At 44.7% G+C, this 18813-nt stretch overlaps 1 protein-coding gene across 3 annotated transcripts in view; it reads right to left on the reverse strand.

The window, feature by feature from the left end:
* Tnr (tenascin R) overlaps window positions 1-18813 on the reverse strand; it is a 504972-nt gene that overhangs the window by 129507 nt on the left and 356652 nt on the right. For all 3 annotated transcript variants that reach the window (XR_001236464.1, XR_001236463.1, XM_013520943.1), the window contains exons 7-9: window positions 17444-17594; window positions 12110-12379; window positions 6232-6417 (exon numbers count right to left, since the gene is read on the reverse strand). Coding sequence is in view for 1 of the 3 variants with exons in the window: in XM_013520943.1 (XP_013376397.1) it covers window positions 6232-6417; window positions 12110-12379; window positions 17444-17594 (607 nt within the window). In the remaining 2 variants the exon portion in view is untranslated. The remainder of the gene's footprint in view (window positions 1-6231; window positions 6418-12109; window positions 12380-17443; window positions 17595-18813) is intronic.

Consider the following 18813-nt stretch of genomic DNA (forward strand, 5'->3'; position numbering starts at 1 on the left):
GAGGGACAAACTGAGGACTCTTTTCCCAAGGAGTTTAATCAATCTTTTAGTTTTAATGGCAATTATGCTGTATATGGTTACTATTAATTTTCATGTCAGTCTCCTCAATAGACTCTTGGGTCTTTGGGCCCAAGGATCTAATTTTTTTTAGTGTATAGCATCGGGAAACCATCTCTGAGGCACAGAAGCAGCATGGTAACATTGGTGTTGGTAGAGAGCAATGGAAGACTTCCAAAAATGACATCTGTCTTTGGTTTTGAAGGTTCTGTGGACATTTGGGTGCAGGAAAGGCATCCCAGGCAGAGCGAACAGCACATGCCAAGGCAGATCTGGGAAAACTTATTTATGAAAATTAAGACATAATGTAAGGGTGCCCCACAGGGAAATTTCCCAATGGTAGAGTTTGGAGACCAGAGGTTTCATCGATGGAGAGTTATCTGGTGACAGAGGCTCTTCTGAGAGTCCCTGAAATCACAGCAGATAGGCAGCCAGGTACTTTCTAGTTAAATGGCGAGCTAAGCTCTCGGATTCCTCACCCATATCTTTTCACACGAGAAGGTGCTTATTTGGGGTTCTGTGAATGAGTTGGGCTTTTGAGTAGATCTCTCTGCCTTTCAGAGTGTGGATGATACTCAACTGCAAGGAAAGCAATCTACTCTACCCTGACATAAAACCCATATTTAGAAAGAAAACAAATATGACTAAGAAGTGTTCTCAAGTGGAACGTTCTTGTTGCCAGTAAAATTCACGAGGAACATGGCTCATCACCCTCTGTCCTTCAGGGACACCCCATTCTGGGCCTTTACTAGAATCAACAGCTGTCTGCTGAAGAAGCCAAAGCAGAAGCTAAAACATTTCACCTGGCTTTTCCCCTGGCTGCTATCTCCCCAGTCGTTTAACCAAACGAGGGACAGAAGCTCTTATGTCCTGACTGTGTGGTGGGACATGGACAGCTCCCTCCTCTTCGGCCCACTTTCTTACCCCCGACATGGTATTTAGTGGGTGCCTTACCAAAGTGACCACTTGGGGTCACTGTGACTTTGCCCAAAGGAAGGGGAGTGCAGCACGGTGCTAGCCCCAAGGCCAGTGCCCGATCCTCCCATCAGAAGGTCAGAAGGGCCTTGAAGGTCAACACTTTCAGTTTGGGCACTGGCCTTTGGGGAGAGTGCAGACCGAGGGAAGTGGGCGCCAAGTGCCTTGGTCAGTGCTGATTAGCTAGTTTGACTCCTTCTGGAATCTTGGGTTTCTTCATGGAAAAATCTTCTCATGGACAAGCCTCCTGCCTACTCCCCTTGAGGAGACCACCTGAGACAAGCCCACTGAGCCCTGAGCATGAAATATGGGGTTTGGGCGGTGTTCTCCTCTTATGTCCCCCAGCAGCCAGAGAACTTGAAGATGGCTAACCGGATAACTTGACTGAGGCATACTTGCCAACATCTGCTCTCTCTCTTTCTCGTGTTGATTGTTGGCTTTTCTGATTAACAGCTTGCTGGATGCTGAACAGAGGCAGTCACAGCACCGGAGGCACTGGCTGGAAAATGCTTCATGGGGAACCACATAGTCTGGCTCCTTCTGCTGTGTTTCCTGGACACAGGGTTCCTCAAATGTGGCCGAGCCAAGAAAGAGGCCTGGGGAGAGAGGTTAGGAGGCCAAGCGCATAGCCTTCTGTCCTCCTCTGGGTATGACACTGTGGCCACACACTCCCTTCTGATGTGGATCGCAGGGTTCCCCTCAGGAACTGGCCGGACTGATGTTTACATTCACATTAATCTTAGACAAGGAAGCTATTTTTTTGAAGGTACTGAGGGATCAAACCCAGAGGTACTCTACCATCAGGCTATATTCTATCCTTTTTTATTGTTTATTTTGAAGAAGATTCTCACAAAGTTCCCTGGGCTGGGCTCAAACTTGTGATCCTCCTGCTTTAGTGTCCTGAGTCACTGAGATTACAGGCGTGTGCCCCTGTACCCAAGAGGAGGCTGTTTTTGATCACATTCCAGCTGGGAACCTAGAATCTCCTTCTTTCCCTCTCTCTCTCTCTCTCTTCTTCCCTCTTTCCTTCCTTCCCTCTCCTAGTAGTTTTCCATATAGCTCATTGCTTTTCCTTGCTGCCCAGACAGTGAGGGGTATTGCCAGTCCCTGTCACATGGTGCCAGTTTCTAACCCGGAGGTGCCTGATGAGCCGTAAGGTATGTAGACTTGGGGACTTCAGCGAGGCTCCAGATATGGTACACAGGCTGAACAGACTTTAACTGAGCTAAGAGACTGAGGCTGAAAAGGACTTTTCATTAAGGACGCAGAAGTCACCAGAGCAGGGGAAAAGTCATTGCCCAAACAGTCCATTTTGCAGAAACAAACTCAGTCCAGAGGGAATTCTCCGGCCCCTGCTTATAGATAATAGTGGGAAAAATGTCTGGTATTTGAGAGCCCAGCTTGGGCTCTGCGCTGCAAGCGGTGAGGTTTGTGAGGGGTTTGGGAGGGGTGCACTGCTGTGAACCGTCTGAATGACTGAGGACCCTCAGGGTCAGGAAGGGCCTGGTTTCCTCAGGAAAAGCATCAGTGGTGGCCCTGAGACAAGGGCTTCTGCAAGGAATGGAGATACGAGTGCCATCCATCTTTAAGGGTTGATAGCGACTGTGCCAATCAAGGGGACCTGAACGTGGGCCGGGGTAAGTTCAGGCTGCCCTGGGTCCAAGTCTGAGCTTTGTGGATGCGAGTTAAATTAAATGACACAGTGGATATTGAAGTCTCCCTGTGAGCCAGACTCCATGCTCAGTGCTCACACATCGAGGCGAGCGTGCTTTCATTTCATCTTCTGCACAGCCCTGAGAGTAGATAGGAGGTCCTTCAGGACAGGAATGTGGAACACAGGAACTTAAGGAATTCACCCAAGGATGGACATTCGTGAAGCTGTGCACCTCAAACCAGAGTGGGTGAGGTCACAAGCTGGGCTTTGAATGAGTGCTTCTAGCCTATGAATTCCCAGGGCTCTGACATGCAGGCTGCAGCTCAGCAGGACTGGGGGAGGGGTCACTATTCTGGTCTCCATGCACTTCAGGTCTCTATAGTGCAGCGTGCCACCATGCCGCTTGGAGGAGGGCCTCCTAAACCACCTTAGCTCCTCTTGTTTCTTCGCCAGCACTGTTCAGTTCCTGAGCAGCATGCTTTATCAGTAGCACAGCCTTGAACTCACTAAACACATTCACTCATTAAAGCCTCAGATGATACGATGCAGTTAGTGGCATTAGTCTCCCCTCCACAGAAGAAAAAGCAAAGGTTTAGAAAACTGGTTAGTTTTCCCAAGTCACAAAGGAAGTGGCGGCCTTGCGTAGAACACCAAAGTCTGGGCCCTGAATATGTCACACACAGTCAGTCTTCAAAAAAGACAGGAGTCTTTCTGGGGTCTTACATAGGTCTTGGAGGATGAAAGATTTTCTTCTTAAGGGTCCAAGTGGGGAGGGAGGGGAAAAGCACAACTTTTTAAAGCTGGAGTTGAACTTGTCCCTTTCTTCCTTTTCTCCTTCATGGCGCTTCCTTCCCCTCCCCCAGAAACTGCAGCTGGAAGTGAACAATCTTTATATAACCAGTGTTTCCACAAGGCCCATGTACTGGGCTTGATTGCCTTTGTGCCTACAGCCCCTCCTTCAGTCTCCCCAGCGGTGAAAGATGAACCAGCCTAAGCTCATTACCCAGCAATAATTTTCCCATTCTTTCTAGGTCCGTTGCACTTACATTTGGACTGTTCCTTATTGTTATGGCTTGTGTCTAGATGTCCTCCCAAAACCTCATGAGCCTTTTCGGGGGTGGCTGGATCTAGAGTGTGTGATGCTGGGATCAACAGTGTGTGGTTACTAATTAGTCCACTGGTTGGTTTGGCATAATTCTGGGTAGAATTAAGGGTGTAACACCTTGGGGGTGAGTTCAGCCTGCCCTAAGGTTGAGGTAGCCTGCATGGAATATAAAGGACAGAAAGATGGTCCTTGCTTGTCCCTTGCTGCTTGCTGCTTTGCTTCTTCACTACTTTGCTGCCTTCTTCCCATCATGACTTGTTTCTCCTCTGCCATGCCACCCTGCCTTGGATGGAGCCAGCCAAGTATGAACTGAAACCTCTACAAACTGTGAGCTAAATAAACCTTTCCTTCTTTAACTTTGGGTGTGGGTATTTTGTCCAGGTAATGAGAAAAAGTAACTATATTTTATTTGTTTAGTAAAAGCAGCCGTGGAAGGGATCCCTTGGACTGGAACTCACAAGTTCTAAGTGGTTTTGAGTCATGACTGTGCCCTTTGCTAGTTTTGTGAATCTGGGTGCATGTTTTCACACTCTCCGAACCTCACTCTTCTCCTCCATAAAATAGGAATGCTAACGACATCTACCTCCCTAAGTTTTTGTGAAGATTAAATTTAACTGTGTGAAAGTGCCTGGAGTAGGATAGATGACCAATTAATGTAGAGCATTCTTTTTTTCCCTGATAGTGGGAAACAATAACTAGCTGATGACTTGGTTCTGTACAGCTCTCATGATGTTATGGTGTAGCCTTCCCCAAACAAGGAGCTGTCATTTTTGCAAAACTGCTAATTGCCAAATCAGCCTGCGGCTATAGGCAGGGATGGGCTGTGCTTCCTCTCAGATCATTCAGGTTTTTTGTTTGGCTTAATTTTTGTGAATGCCTCTAGCTCTCCGCAAGCCCTTACACCAGCTGCTCTGTCCTTTCTGTGTCTAATTCACTCCTGTTAACCTGCTTGCTCAGCATAACTTCCCATATCCTTGCTGTGTTTCAGGAGTGTGCCTGTCTGGAAAAGGCATTTTTTGTATTTACTTTAACTGGCTTCATTTGGCAAGGAGGCCTGGGATTTCAGCTCTGGAGGAAAAACAGCTTTGATTATATTGCCCTTGTTTACTGTATGCACCGGGTGGTGCATTCCTTGTCTAGTGAGATGCAAATGCTTCTGCAGGAAGCCAAGACGTAACAAAAAGAGCGTCACGGAGCATGTGGGTAGCCCCTGGCTCACACTGCTCTGCACAGCACCTCCCCCATCTGAAAACCACGCCCCGCGTTAGCAGTCAGCCACCCATGGGCGTGACCCAGTGGACAGGTTACATTCAGGGGGGGTCCCCAAAGGCACACTGCCTGAGTCCCACACCCCAAGCAGACAGGGTCTGCTTCTCAGTCAGGCATTCTGGTGACCTAGAACATTGCTTTCGTCTATACCACCATCCTCTCCTTGACTCCAGCAACAACCTCTTTTCCAGTTTCCGGGTCTCAGACCTTGCCTTCCTCTGTGTATACCTACTCATTCCACTGTTTTATTTAAAATCCCTCAGTGGCTCCCCACTTGTCCTATAGAACAAACCCAAAATTTTAATAGGCTGTAAGACATGGCTAGGCTTTCATCTTATCATAGGCCTCTTTCCTCTTTCAGTCTATGCTCCCATCATGGCAAACTTCTGCAGTTTAATTATTTCATTAATTCATGTGTTCATTCTTGCAAAAGTTACTGATCTAGGATCTAGCGCATTCTACACATTGTGCTGAGCCCTGGGGATTCAATTATATATAAAAATGTGGCCCAACTTCCGGGGAGCTTTAGGTCTAAGGTGAAGATCAATAATCAAATGATCACCTCCACACAGCTCAGAGCATAATTTGAGCAGTGCTGAGAGGTGGTGTGAGGTAACTTGTAGGATGAGGCTGTAGGATAAGGTGATCTAACCTCACTAGGGAATCACACAGGCTTCTCCCAAAGAGCCTTACAAACAAGGAGCTGAAAGGGACACCAGAGTGAGTCAAGCAAAGAGCAAAAGAACTGTGGCAGGAGGGAAGGTGTGTTGGAGGAATTAAGGAAGCAGACCCATTGGGCCAGAGCACAGAAAGCACCATGGGGAAAAGCAGGATTGAGAAGGCAGGGGAACTAGGCAGGGCTTGGGAGCCATGGTAAGGGTTTGAATTTATCCTAAGTGCAAGGAGAAGACCCTGGAATAAATGCATAACATGATGGTATAATCAGAAATGTACTTTGAAAAGCGTATTTGGATGGGGTAAAAAATGGATTAGGTGGGGCTGAAGAAAATGTGGGGATTTATTGGGGTCATTAAGGGAAGAGATGTGAGTAGCTTAGACCATTTAAATCGATAGGATTGGCTGATGGGTTGGATATAAGATGGGTAAATTGAGAGAGAGATATGACAGTGTAGACTCAGCAACCATTGTGTTCTAAAGAGATGGGTCTTACCTGTGAGGGTGGCCCTGGTGGTGGGACCTATGCCCTTGGGGACCAGCATCTCATGGTATTGCTCCCCTGCCAGCGTGCTGTACACAACCTTGTACTCCTGAACTTCTGCCTCACTGTTATCCCACTCAAGGTCAAGGCTGTTTGCTGTGCGGGAACCAACTCGCAGGTTCTTGGGAGCATCGATCTCTAAAAATAGACAGACATCACCAACACTGAACACAGTAATGTGCATCTGTGGTGCATCGTGCATTTTAAAAGCCTGTGGGTGAGAACCCACACCTCTGACCCTCTGCTTCATGTTTCAGTGAACCCCGTGCTTGCCCTTAGCTTTTACTCTGCCCATTACAAACTCCTTGGGCAGGTCAGAGGGTTTCAAGTGGGAATTAGACATCAATATACTTTATTGTGGAAACCCACTATGACCACTCAAGAGTTTCAGTGGTGTGCTAGAAACTTGAAAACGAACAAGCTAATATTATAAACTTAAAAACAAAACAAAGAAAACCTCAGTAGGAGAAAATCAGGGATAACACCCAAGTGATTCCAATAGAATAGAGAAATATCAAATTTGATCATGAAGCAAAGAGCAGATGTTTGATTGCATGATGTCTTCTCCAGATTTACTCGTGTAGACAGAGCTGGAAGGTTATCAGGTTGAAAACTTAAGGTACAAAGAGAAGATGTGCTAGAGTGGAAAGAACATGGGCTTTGCAGGCAGGCCTGAGTTTGACTCTCAGCTCTCAGGCCTGCAGTAATGGGACCATGGATGTGTTTTCCACTCTCATGAAGATTTGATGGGCACCTGCATAACAGGGGCAAATAATACTGATAGTCCACATTGCTGAAGAGATTACAAAATGCTTGTCAAGTTGCCTGGTACAAAAATAGATGTCCAAGTCCTGGACTGGCCTCTTAAACTAGTTTCAGCAATATGGCCCCAAAACTGTTCTTGGGATTCTCAGGATTCCAGTGTAATGAAGGGACTATCGGCATTGGGTTCTCTTCCACCACCCAAGGGGAGCTGCTTCTCTTCCCTAGGACTGGCCACCTCCTTAGGCTCATTTGGAGAATGACATAAACAACTTGTGTAATAAGGTGCCTCTCTGAAAATCTGTCACTTAGGAAGTTCCACACACTTCTTGTCATTCAGACATACATTTAATTTGGAGTGGAACAGCCATTTGCTCCAAGAAAACCTCGAATGGACTGTTGTAATTTGCAAAGCAAGGCGAGTATCTGTCAATTGTTCTTGCGAGGAAGAAAACACTGTGAATCAATCTGAAAGCAGAGGCTTCTGCGTGCGAGTATTCTGTCTCTTGATGTAAATTGGGTGAATCTTTTAGCAGATATATGTCTCTGCAACTTATTTTTCTGAGAAGTGTTTCTTCATTCAATGTACTTTAGCATGCTGTATCCTGTACATTCTTGGAGCTTTCTATGTGTTATTTCTCTAGCAATTGGATAGACAGGCAGGTGGAGGGACTTGCTAGGCCACATAGCTCTGAATCTCAGGCAGGAGAAGAGGCTTGACAAAGGGCCTGGGTGGACTTGGGGTATGTGGTCAGAGCTGAGGCAGAGCAAAAGCAGTTGAAGTTAGGGTTAGGGTTAAAGTTGAGACTTGTACCTCTTCACAACTAAAACCCGATAGCTTGGACATTTCTCCTTTTTATAAGGACACAAAATAGAGTCACTGCCAGTGGTTTTGGGAATTTTTGGTCACAGGGTTTGTATCCTGTAGGTGGGGGCAGTGTTTCCTCTGAAAGGCACTGGACACTTTTAATGCCAATAATCCTAAGAGGTCATTCGAAGAATACAGGCTTGGAAGTTGAGTCTCACAATTTGGAGAGGTGAAATGACTGGCTCTGTGGGTCTGGACACCTGATGTTTCAGAGGAGCATTTGGAGAACACCCCTTCGGCTGGAACTGAGCTGGTCTCCATAAAATGCCAGCAGGCCAGGGTGAGGCAAAGACCTCTGGGCTTGTGAGCTGTGGCAATAGCCATATACCTACTCTCTAAAACATAGGTTAGATCATAAAATTCTCCTACTTACGACTTTCCTGTTTTCTGTATTATACACTCCTAATCGGCCTGCAGGCCTCTGAGTGAGCTGGTTACGTCTGCATCTCAGATACCTGCTAATATTTCCACCCTGATGGCCCAGCTGAACTGCCTTTTTCGTACTCTCGAAACACATCAAGCTAATTCCTACCTCAGGGCTTTTCTTTGCATTACATTCTATTTGCCTTAAACGCTGTTCTCTAGATCCTCCCATGATTTAGGTCACACAAGTCTTAGTTAAAATGTAATTTCCTAGGGTCTTTCAAAATTCCTAAATCCAGTGGAGCTTCCCTCCATCTCATCCATTTCTTTTCTCATTGGAGTATTCATGATTGAAATGTATGTTTCTTTTCGTTGTCCAATCTCCCGCACTAGAATGTTATTCACATATACTGGGATTTTGTTCATTTATCTTGTGTGTTCTATAGCCTCAGTGCCTAGAACAGTGCTCAGACTCCAGCGGTTCAATAATCCACATTAATGACCAGTTGAACACTATCTCTTCTCTGTTTTGTGTGCTACCCCAAAGCCTCTAGAAAAGTTTTGTTACCTATTTTAGCTGTGGGGTTTTGAGGATGCTTTGGGTGAGCAGTGCAGGATGAACTTTGACAAGAGCAGCTGGTCTTGCAAGGGGAGAAAGCCCCCTCTCATTTTCTCATCCAGACTCTTGGCTGAGTTGGCAAATGCCTTCTAGACTGAACTTACGGAAGAACTTCTTGGAGAATCCCAGAGGGGCATTACTGCTGAGCAGGTGGAGCTTGAACCCTTGTGGCTTGGGTGTTATATTAGTTCCTGAGGGATGACACAGGAGGTACTCCAAACTGGATGTCTTTATAGGAGATTATTGTCTGGAAGTCTAAGATCTTGGTGTCTAAGGGCTTCAAAAGGCTGTGGTATACTTCTATCTTGGCTTCTAATGATTCGATAGCCACCTTTGGCATTTCTTGATTTGTATGTCTGTCTTCACCTTCACATGACATTTTCTTTGTGTGCGTGTCTGTCTCTGTGTCCTATTTTTCTCCTTTTATAAAGACACAATCAGATTGGATTAGGGCTCAGTCTAATGATCTTTTCTTAATTTTCCCAACTGCAATGACCCTATCTCCAAGTGAATGCACATTCATATAACCTGAATGTTAGGGTTTTAATCCCTTTTAGAGGACAAGATTCAGCCCGTAACAATACAGTAAGGTCTGGAGCATTCAGTTTGGATGTAGTGGTGGCTGAATTCCAAGACTGAGAGTTACGCTCAAAGGAAAGAGCACCAGGGGACAGGACAGTCCCAGGAGTCCCCCAGGAGGGCAGCTGAAAACAGGGTAGCTGAGGTGGGGAGATTTTGAGGATGGCTTCCATGCTTGTCTGGTGTCTGTCTCACCACTGGCTTTGCTGCATTTCCATTAGAGTTCTTTCTTTTTTAGAATAGCTGTAAGACCCAGGCACCATGCAGGAAGCAAATCTCTGTTTTAATTGCCTGTGCAATTAGTGCACTCCTAGTGTTGAAGCCATCACCTGGAAAAGCACTTTGGCTAATTTGAATTTAAGCAGAATTTTGCAATGACTGAGGGCCCTACCGTGAGTGTCTGGGTACCCTTTCATCATTCAACTGGCACCTGCTAACCCCAGACTTTGAGAGTCTGGCTGCAAAACTGTTTGTGTCTTCCCACCCCATGGCTTCTCTCAGTCGTGGGACACAGGCGAGCAGATCCAAGGTGCTGGCTGAGTCTGCATGGAGAAGACAGCCTCCTATCTACTGCCAATCCGCCAGGCAGCTGGAAAAGGAGAGTCATGAAGCGGCAGCAAACTGAAGCTCAGGGGGAGCTCCGAGGAGGCAGAATGTATTTGTCTTGATTGGAATTTTCCTGGGCCACCAGCCAATCCTGCTTCCATCTTGTCGACCTGAACATCAAGAATTTGCTTTTCATCACACTGCTGGAGAGCCCTCTTCCCCGCTTTTGCCACTTTAAACTCCTTATCAGAGCAGAGCACAAAGAAACCTCTTTTCAAACCCAAGCTATCTGGAAATGAAGGAAAGAATGCAGGACTCATGGTCCAGAGCAGATACCACCATACCACCACCCTGAGCAAGTGGTGCTGTGTGTGTGTGTGGGGGGCTGACCTTGAATTTTCTAACCAAGAAGGATTCCTGGTTCATGCAGTCCCAGGAATGTTTTTGGTTAAGTGAAGGGAAGAAGGGAAGAGAAATGGGCAGAATTTGGCTCCTTTTTCCGAAAAGCACATTCCATCTGTGGGGATCCCAAGAAGTGCTTAGTGAAAAACACCACTGACCACATCTGGGGTGAAAGCACGGAGTCTGGTACAAGTGCTGCAGAGAGAACTTTACAGCGTCTCTTGCTGAATCAAGCCCTGCCTTTTTCAGCTTGCTATACTTGTTTCCTTTGAAGGGAGAGACTTCTATGTAGAAGGAGCTCCATCAGGAGACTCCCGGCCTCTCTTTTTAGCTGGGTAAATGGACTTCACTAATGCTGAGTTTTGTAGCAAGGCCTAGGCACAGCCTCTTGGTTCCTCTCTCTTCTAGGATGGGCTGCTCCTAGGGCTCAGGTCTCTAACCTGAAGAGTCTCCCACTTCTGCCATGTAGACACACCAGCTCAGGTCCACAGTGGCTGTTCAGTGTGCAAATCCATCTGACTACCACTAAGCTATCTGCTCCAATCTAGGGGATAGGTCCGTGTCCATTTGTCTTACTCTTTGGCTTATTTATCATGATTTAAAACCGAAGTACAGCAGGGAGTGCTGGTTACTGAGGCTCCTGGAGGCCCCTGGGCTCCATTCTGTGATGGGCTCTTAGGTCACAACCCACGGTAGTTTAGAACGCTTGAATTAGTGATTCTTCTATTCTGTCAGAAGGTGGTGGTTCTTTGATCTTACAGATATCATGGGTTTCCTTTGATTCCTGGGACAACTTGAAGTTGGCAGAGACATTCTTTGACATGTGACCTCCCCCATGGGAGAGAGGCCAAGACCAACAATCTGGATTAAAGACTCCGTCACTAATCTGATCACAGACCTTGTTGACCCCAAGAGTTTTCCAGGAAGCTTAATATTTCCTGGTCTACTTACCCACTAGCTGGCCAGACTGATTGATGGGTGCTGAGACAAGTCACTCTGAGGTCTGGCTTCTCTTCACTGTTGGATACTCTTTCAGTCCCAACAGCCTTGAGAAGGGATGACAGTGGTCATCACAGCAAGCAGGAGGTATTCACATGCGCTTGATCTAGCTTCCTTTCTGTGGGAATCTGGCCTCCTGTTCTCCTTATTGCTAATGTGCACAAATAGTGGGTGAGCCATGGATCTCAGAAGAAGGTCTACATGGTTGTAGAGGTTGGCTTTGTGCAGTGATAGAACTCCACAAAGGCTGTGGTGTCAGAGACATCTTGCACCTGGATCTGTGTGGGGTGCTTCCTGTGGTTGTGCAGTCATAATGTTTAGAGCATTATTATGACAATTTTCAGCAAATGGCATAAAGTGTCTGGAGGAAGAGGCACCCTTCCTGAACTCTCACAAAGTTGCCCTTTGGGCTAGCAATAGGGAGCTTCAATGTTTTCAAGGCAAGCTTCTCATTTTGTGAAGCAGAAACCTGAGAGCCATGGGAAGAAGGGACTTCTATGGAGGCACACGCGTGGCCAGCAGAACTAAGGTGAGAAGCTAGCTCTCCTCACTGCTTTTTCATTACTCAGTGATGCTGACATCTACAGGAGGCCCCCAAGTTCTCACACCCCTCTTGCAAGAGCTGTAAGTACGCCAATGCCCAGTCCACTCTCTCGCTCCTTTCACGTTCATTTTCTCTGGCCCAGCCTTACCTGTGGCAAACTGGGTAGTCGTAGACTCGCTCTCGTTGGTCCCTCGGACTGCACTGACAGACACCTCATAGTGGGAGCCAGGCCGCAGGGCTTGCACTGAGTATTGGCTCAGGGGAGGCTGCAGCCGGAAGGTGGTTTTCCCGCCTTCCCCACCCACCAGGCCATATTTCAGGAGGATGAAATCAACTTTGGCACGAGGAGGGGTCCACTCCACAAAGGCCACAGTGTCAGAGACATCTCGCACCAGGATCTGTGTGGGCCCATCAATGACTGAATGACAGGGATCAGAGAGAAGGAGAAGTTGATTGAGAAATAAGCCTTCACATCAGTTCTCTTCTTTCCCTCTGACACTAGTCTGGTCAAAGAGAGGATACATAGCATCACTCCATTTTACAAATGGAGAAAGTGAGGCACAGGAAGATGACATTGGAGTTCACTTCCCCTGATATTTAGCCTAAGTTTCCTTATACCAGGCTATAGCTTTCAGGTATTGGCACTTTCTCCTAGGGCAGGAAAATGGTACCTACTGGCATCTCTTTCTGACACCAGATACCTGGGACAGATACCTGAGGACAGAGTTCTGCAGTGTGCTTGGAGCCCAGCTCTGCCCTTCCTTGAGCTCTGAGGAAATTACTACTCTCTCCAAACTTCTGAGGCCTTGATGTGGTTGCCAAAAGGAGTGCTTAAAGGTTGCCTCTGTTCAGCCATACCCACAGGGCAGCCAACCAGCTGCTGACTGTACCCAACCCCAGCAGACACTTGCACCTGTGGACCTGAGACATGCCTTCTAGGAAATGTGCTGCTCTGATTAAAAAGGACCCCAATTTAGGAGTGGCCACTGTAGGTCAGTTTTCTCCCCTGGTTGCAAATTTCTAAGTCAGCAGGGCACAGCAGGTACACACAGGTCCTCAGATTCTCCAGGACATGTCCCTCATGGGCCCTAGAAAAGCTGGCTGGTCTCCTGCAGGGCCATCACCCATAGCTTCAGCTCCCACTTGGGGTCCTATTGAGTTACACAGAGTTATACTGAGTACTGGAAGTGAGAGAATGTAGAGGGGGAATAGAAAAAGAAAGGGCTTAGTGGGAACAGAAAATGGTATTTTGAACTTCTCATGGGATGTCTGCAGAGCTAATATGCCCTTCTTTGAAAATTGCTCATTACTTGCTAAAAGAGTAGGCCTAGCCTCAATGTTTGCATTTGCTTTGTGACTACAGCCTTCTGGCTAGAGCTGTGCACTATTAATATTCTTTAAAGGTTGAGAATTGGCACCAGAGACCCTGGTCCTCTAATTATCCTGTTGTGGGCCATGTAGAGCTAGGCCTGGAGAGGCCCTTCTCTACCATATTCATATAGAAATGGGAAGCATCTGAGGGGAGGGGAGAGGAGAAGGAAGGGGAAGAGAGGATAGGAGTGAGAAAAAATGAAAAGGGGAGTAGAAAGAGGGGGAGAGAGCAGATATAGACAGAAGCAGAAATGAAAGACCATGTGGACTTTCTAGAAAGACATAAAAAGTAACTCAATTAGTAATGTTCCATTTTTGATGCAAGTTTTTTACAAGGCCACATGAATTTCTGGCCCCAGGTTTCTGTGAGATGTTCTATGTCCCTCTATATTCTCTTTTGCTTTGTCTAGGTAAAGTAAGTTTCCCTTCCTTAATACCTTAGAGTCTTGGCTAAGACTTGTTTATAACCAGCACTTCCTGGACCATCTTCTGCTTTGTCTCAGGAAGGGGTCTCTCCCCCAGCACTGTCCCAGGTCATCCTTGAGTCCCTCAACTTTTCAAATTTCCCTGGGGACCCAAGCCTCATGCTGGAGCTAGCCCTTTCCTGATTTCTATGAAGCAACTTCAAATATTTGGTCTAGCACCAGCCAAAATAAAAATCACCAGGCCATTTGGAAACATCTGGTTTGGTGTTAAAACAAATCCTATTTTTCGTATTTGAGGTAGTCATGTGATACAATGGGAAACATTCAAACGACTTCTAATCAGTATGCTGTACTCGTTGGCTTAGGACCTTTTAAACTTCATTTAATTGAATTATGAGATGGACAATAGCTTCCTAGTTGTGGTATAAGCTTAATGCCAAGACAAAGTAGATGGTCAGTGAGTGCGGAGTAGATGAAGTGACTGGATGAACCTCTTTATCCATGAAGAAGGAGGGGCAGAATTTTAGTGAGCTGGAGCTTTTGGAAAAAAGAAAAATAGAAGTCATCAGGGAAAACGCCAATGACCACATAAAGCTTTTGTCCTTCAACTCTTTAGATCCAAAGACCCTATTCATAATGGACTGACCATATTAGAATGTGATTATGTAGCACAGAGGGTTCTAGCTGTGGGAAGTCTTGTATTTGCATTCACAAAATGGCCTATATGGAAAAAGCCAGTCTGAGTGTGGATAGGACTCAGCACTTCACAGGAGGGGGTTGGTGTAGGTCAGACCCTAGTAGAGGGAAATAATTAAACAGTCGTTTCCTAAAAACAGCAGACAGGGCTGGGAGCCAGCCATCTTTTCCATCACCACCCCTGGATTCTGCCCTTTGGTTGGTCACTTGGTTGTAATGTCCAATTCCAGTCAAGGAAGTATTGGCTTGCTTTCCATTTAGACCCTAATTTGCAAACAAACATAAGTCCTACTCATGAAGTAAGCTGGAATTTATGTGTTTCTTTTTTCCATTTTTTTTTCATGGCTACTGTACACAATGCCAAAAATAGGTCATTTTTTTCTTAATTGAAAAAACTCTGCTTAGTTTTACCATGGCATCTGAAATTTTAACTTTGACCTCAAGCTTCCCCCCACCCCTGCAATACTGCAACTTTTATGAAATTGTGGTTTGAATATAAGACTAAGACTGGGCTGGACTCCCTTCTCTAAGAACTTTCAATACATGGAAGAAAAATATTCAACTGTCCTGTTATCTCCCCTCTTGTAAACTCTCTCCCCCTTCCAGTATTTTTTCCTTTACTGATGATTTCTCAATATCAAATAACAAAAATGACTTTGGGATCCTGAACCAGTCCATGATGGAAGTGGAAAATCTATGCTTGTTTTCAAATGTCCGTTCTTCGGGTTCCAGCAGAAACTTGCAGATGAGCTGTGTCCTTGCCCTTTTGGAGATTCCCACAGAGCACTTTAGAATTCAGGCCATGGGGTTTCTTCTAAAGCATATTTGGATTAGAATAGTGCTTTGTAAAGCCTTTTCTTTTTGAGTGAAGAAATTTGTTTCAAGAACAAAATCGTGAACAGTTGTACAAAATATAAAATGTTTGGGAGTGGAGCTGCCCTCATTGGCACATGGGAGAGTGAATAATGAGAGGCGTGGATCTCCACCAGATCCTGGCCCCAGGGCACAGCCATGGAACCTCAGTGCCAGATGGAACAGATGCTGGTGCTGTAATGGCTTCAACCAGGTTTCCTGGGCTGAGCGTGAGTCTCAGCACCCAGTGTTATATCACTGGGATGCAACAGCAAAGTATGAATCCCTACTGCATAAACATGGTCTCGAGACATAGTCTTTGTTCTCTCTCTCTCTCTCTCTCTCTCTCTCTCTCTCTCTCTCTCTCTGTGTGTGTGTGTGTGTGTGTGTGTGTGTGTGTGTGTGTGTGTGTGTCTCTGTCCTGTCCTGGATTTAAGGGTATCAGTTTCTATTTATAAAAAATAAAATTGTACCAATACTTACCCATCTCAGTTTTTCTTACTGACAAGAAAAGTTACTTAGAAAAAAAAGTCTTAGTGAGCTCTCTTATCAATAATTTGAAAAGTGAAAATTAATATTATATGCTAATTTTAACTTTTGAGAAATTCTTGGTGAAAGCACATACATATGTACCACAATGACTACTTTATTTTTTATTTTAAAGATAAAAACACTAACAAAACACAACAGTGAAGACAAAATCAAAACAACACAAAAACAACAAAAATGATACATGACCTCAAAACAAAGTGAAAGGAATTAACAATGGTTGCTATATTATATACTGTTATCTTCACAAATGTCCATCAACTGAGGAATGGATGAAAAAGATGTGGTATTTTTATACAATGGAGTATTACTTAGCTATAAAGAAAGATAAACTTGAGGCTTTTATAGGTAAATGGATCCAACTAGAGACCATGCTCCTAAGAGAAATAGATCAGATTCACATGTGCAAACATCGTATTTCCTGCTTACTATAAGAACCTAAAAGAGTACATAAAATCTGAAGGATACAATAGATATTGTGAAAGAGAAAAGAAACTGCTCAAATAGGAAGGAGCAACTGGGATGAAGGAGGGGAGAGGAAAAAGAAAGAAGAAAGAAAAAAATATGTATATGTATACACAGGATAGCTAGGATAATTGTACTACTAATATCTGTTGGTTTATTGAAAAGAACTGTTCATGTGTAATTGTTTGATCAGTCTTACATGCCTATATCTGTTTATCTGTACAAGCATTTTGAAGATACCACTGTGTAATATAACAACCATTGTTAATATCCTATCACCTCGTTTTGAAATTCTGTATCATTTTTATTGTTCTGTATGCTGTTTTGTTTATGTATTTGTTTGTGTTATTTTTGTTTTTGTTTTTCTTTTCTCTTTAAAATGGAAAACACAATGGCTCCTTTAAAACACGGAAGTTGAACATCCCTTGTTAGCTAAGGAAACAATAAGGCCAAATATGGCACAGCTAATGAATCAACCCTACAAGTACAATGATCTTGAATGAAATGAACCGTGGGAATGAAAGAATAATCAACTTAAACTGTCACCTTGAACAGCGGTCCAACTTTACCTACTGGTTTGAAATGGCTTATCTCCTGTTGCTTTCTCTTCTAAGCATGTGTTCTGAATAGCTTTGTATATACCAAGTGTGAAGCACTCATTCTTATCAGCACAGGGGTAATCACTTTGCAAACTTCATCTAATTTAATCTTTATATCATTTCAATAAGGAGGCATTACACAAAATGGATTGCAGTTTGGGAGAGGTTAGCTGACTTTTTCCAAATCTCATACTAGGTAAAAGTGAGTTAACACTTGTTGGTTCCAAAGCTAATGACACTAGGGGGTTGCAAAAAGAGGCCTCTTCATGAATACTATCAGAAAAGTCTTAACAGAGAGTTTCCACCAAGGAGCACTCTCCCAGGTTGCTATGCTTGCCAGGCTAAGCAATGAGGAATATGAATAGCCAAGCATCTGGCAGAGGAGATCCTTCTCTAGGTCCCTGCAGTGCCTCAGCTCTACGAGGGACTCATACTCTTTCGCTTCCCTCCTCCCTGTGTAATTCTGCAGTTGCTTTTCCTGAGTGATGAACTGAGCAGCCCGAGGGGAAGGTCGGGGGCACTTACCTGTGGACACGCTGGCCGAGGTCGGGGGGCTCCGTGCTTGCCCTTTCAGAGCCACCACATTGACAATGTACTCCTCCCCGGGCTTTAGTCCTGTCTGGTTAAAGGAGGTGACATCGCTGGGGAGCTGAGCAATCACTCCTCCTTCATTGTTCTGGAGAGTGGGGAGAAGCAGAGAAAGCGAAAGAGCAAAGTCACCAAGACAGAACTCATGTGAGGGAGAGACAAAGGTGTAGAGCAATGATTGCGAACTGGAAATAAAAACGAGGGCTGCGTCTGCTCTCTCCATGCTAACAGCTGAGTGTCTGGGGCCAGCAGCAACTCCATGCGGCTCAATAAGAACCAATTTTCTAGAACATTTATTTGGCTTCTCCTGAGTTTTCTGAGTTTGCCAATAAAAATTAATCATGAGGAGATACAAATCCGCTCTTGCCAAAGATTAAATGTTCAATGGTTACAGTTGGCATCCATCATTTTTTTGACACTTATTGTGATGAGTATGCCCGTGGCTATTTAGAAGATTATAATTATGTGATTATGTGTGTAAATATCTTTATATGTACACATTACATATTTCAAGCTAAGGCATTTTCAGATTTTTTTATGAGCTGGAGCTTTTACTTTGTTGTACTCAGAGTTTCTCAAGGTGTTACATGGGTGCAAATCTGTCATTGCCTAGTTTTCCATTTATCCAGATGAGTTAAGACTCAGTGACACAAACAAAGTACAAAGAAAGAAAAAAAGAAGCAGAGAACAAAGAATGCTACAAAGGAGGGGGAAAGAGACGTACTGGTAAAGGAGGTAATGAGAAATAGCAACTTGATGATGTTGGGACCGGGGTGTATCTATCTATCTATCTATCTATCTATCTATCTATCTATCTATCTATTTTATATCTATCATATATTTATCATCTATATTTTAATCATACATTTTATATGTGTTCTTGGAAAGAGAGGAGACAGTCCTTTCTGTGACACTATCCTTCTTCTTTATTCTTTGGTCTCTATATCATTCAGAGAACATCCTGTATAGAATTTATAGTTATACTCTTATTAATCAGTGTGACAAATGACCCCCAGTGACTTCAACCTATAGGTTACAATAGTTATTCCATGTGGCCATACATTTGATCTTGACACACTTTGGCCAGCACCTTTCTTATTTAGAATTTTACATATTGTATGCAAAACAAGACAGCCTGGCCTAACTCCTTCTGCCATAGTAGTAGGGTGACATGATTCTCTCTGCCTCTCTGTAAACCCAGCTGCTTACCATTTTTCTTGGTCATTTTAACCCAGATGAGGCATGCAATAACTAACAGGGATAGAGAACCTGTCTAGATGTAGTTCACTTGCCATAATATGACTACA

The sequence above is a fragment of the Chinchilla lanigera genome, unplaced genomic scaffold (genome assembly GCF_000276665.1).
Source record: "Chinchilla lanigera isolate Chin_1 unplaced genomic scaffold, ChiLan1.0 scaffold00005, whole genome shotgun sequence".
Lineage (NCBI taxonomy): Eukaryota > Metazoa > Chordata > Mammalia > Rodentia > Chinchillidae > Chinchilla > Chinchilla lanigera.